The sequence below is a fragment of the Daktulosphaira vitifoliae genome, unplaced genomic scaffold (genome assembly GCF_025091365.1).
Source record: "Daktulosphaira vitifoliae isolate Bord-2020 unplaced genomic scaffold, ASM2509136v1 Scaffold_2109, whole genome shotgun sequence".
NCBI lineage: Eukaryota > Metazoa > Arthropoda > Insecta > Hemiptera > Phylloxeridae > Daktulosphaira > Daktulosphaira vitifoliae.
This window is the reverse complement of record NW_026101669.1, coordinates 264-1,501: the sequence shown is the minus strand read 5'-3', so window position 1 is coordinate 1,501 and position 1,238 is coordinate 264. Positions and strand designations below refer to the sequence as shown.

General features: G+C 28.3%; 1 protein-coding gene across 1 annotated transcript; it reads right to left on the bottom strand.

Annotated features, from left to right (window-relative positions):
- Positions 1 to 5: 5 nt before the first annotated feature.
- On the bottom strand, positions 6 to 696 carry LOC126909916 (histone H1, orphon-like). The gene has a single exon (XM_050692323.1). The coding sequence runs from the start codon at positions 683 to 685 to the stop codon at positions 74 to 76; it is 612 nt and encodes a 203-aa protein (XP_050548280.1). The 5' UTR covers positions 686 to 696; the 3' UTR covers positions 6 to 73.
- Between the last annotated feature and the right edge of the window lie 542 nt (positions 697 to 1,238).

Genomic DNA, 1,238 nt, shown 5'->3' with positions numbered 1-1,238 from the left:
ATTAATTAGTAATGTTAATGGTGGTCCTGAAAAGGACCGTTTTAAGTAGAAAAGGGAGAGGTATTTAAATTATTCATTTAGAAATTGATACAACTCTCTTGGATTTGGGAAGCTTAACAATAGTAGCCAATGAATTCTTCGCTTTAGTAGTAGTCTTCTTAATCTTAGATGATGGCTCTTTCACAGATGGAATCTTTATTATTTTGGCAGGATGTTTAATCAATTTGGACTTCTTGGTTGTGGATAATTTTTTAACAACGGGAATTTTCTTTTCATTAATTTTTTTACTGTTTACCTTTTTTATAACTTGGCTTGGTAACTTGAAATGACCATTTGCACCTTTACCTTTGGTTTGTAATATTTGACCATCGGCAACTGCAGTCACAAGGAATTTTTTAATGAACGGCCCCAATTTAGTAGTATCTACCTTATAGTTGGCATTTAAAAATTTCTTAATGGTTATAATCGAAGATCCTTTTTTTTCTTTCAATTCTTTCAAAGCTTCTAGAACCATCGTGGCTGTAGTTGGATGAGAAGCCGTAACTTTTTTCGCTTTCGAAGGTGCCATATTTTTTTGAGAAAATTTGACCACTATTTGAGAAGCTGTTCGTACCATAACGATGTTCAAACAACGAAAAGCTTGGAAATAAATAAAGAACGCAATAAATACTCGACGTATAAGCATGTATACAACAGTTGACTCAATATATACTAGCGACCGTACCGACTAGTAAACATACAAAATATCGTATTTCACTGTTTTTCAGTACCATATTGAACTTATTTGTATTAAATTATGTTTTTATAAAGTATTATTTTTATATATTATTGTATAATTCAGATCCCAGTGTCATAACGTATTAAATTACACAGATAAACTTTCAAATAAATAAATAGCTAATTCCATTTTAATTAATATTAATATAAATTTTTGTTTCAATAATAGACCAACTTAGGAGTAGATTTCAATGCTAACAAAAATTCGAATAACTAAATGTTTACCTTAATTTGTATTTTACAAGTGATCTCAAACTATTTTAAATTTTAATAATGGTCTTAGCGAAGAGCATGACGAGTAATATTGATTCCGATTTGACGTATTTAGAGATTTTTGAAACAATATTTTTCAACGTTATAAATTAAATTTATTCCTAAAAAAGGTAGTAGACATATTAAATTAATAATAAACAGCTAACCATTTTTTTTTCATTAATTTCATGCTAATTTTTATATTGATT

Bases quoted from the DNA above. Each gene is read 5' to 3' on its own strand.
- LOC126909916 (XM_050692323.1), bottom strand. From the start codon at position 685: ATGCTTATACGTCGAGTATTTATTGCGTTCTTTATTTATTTCCAAGCT.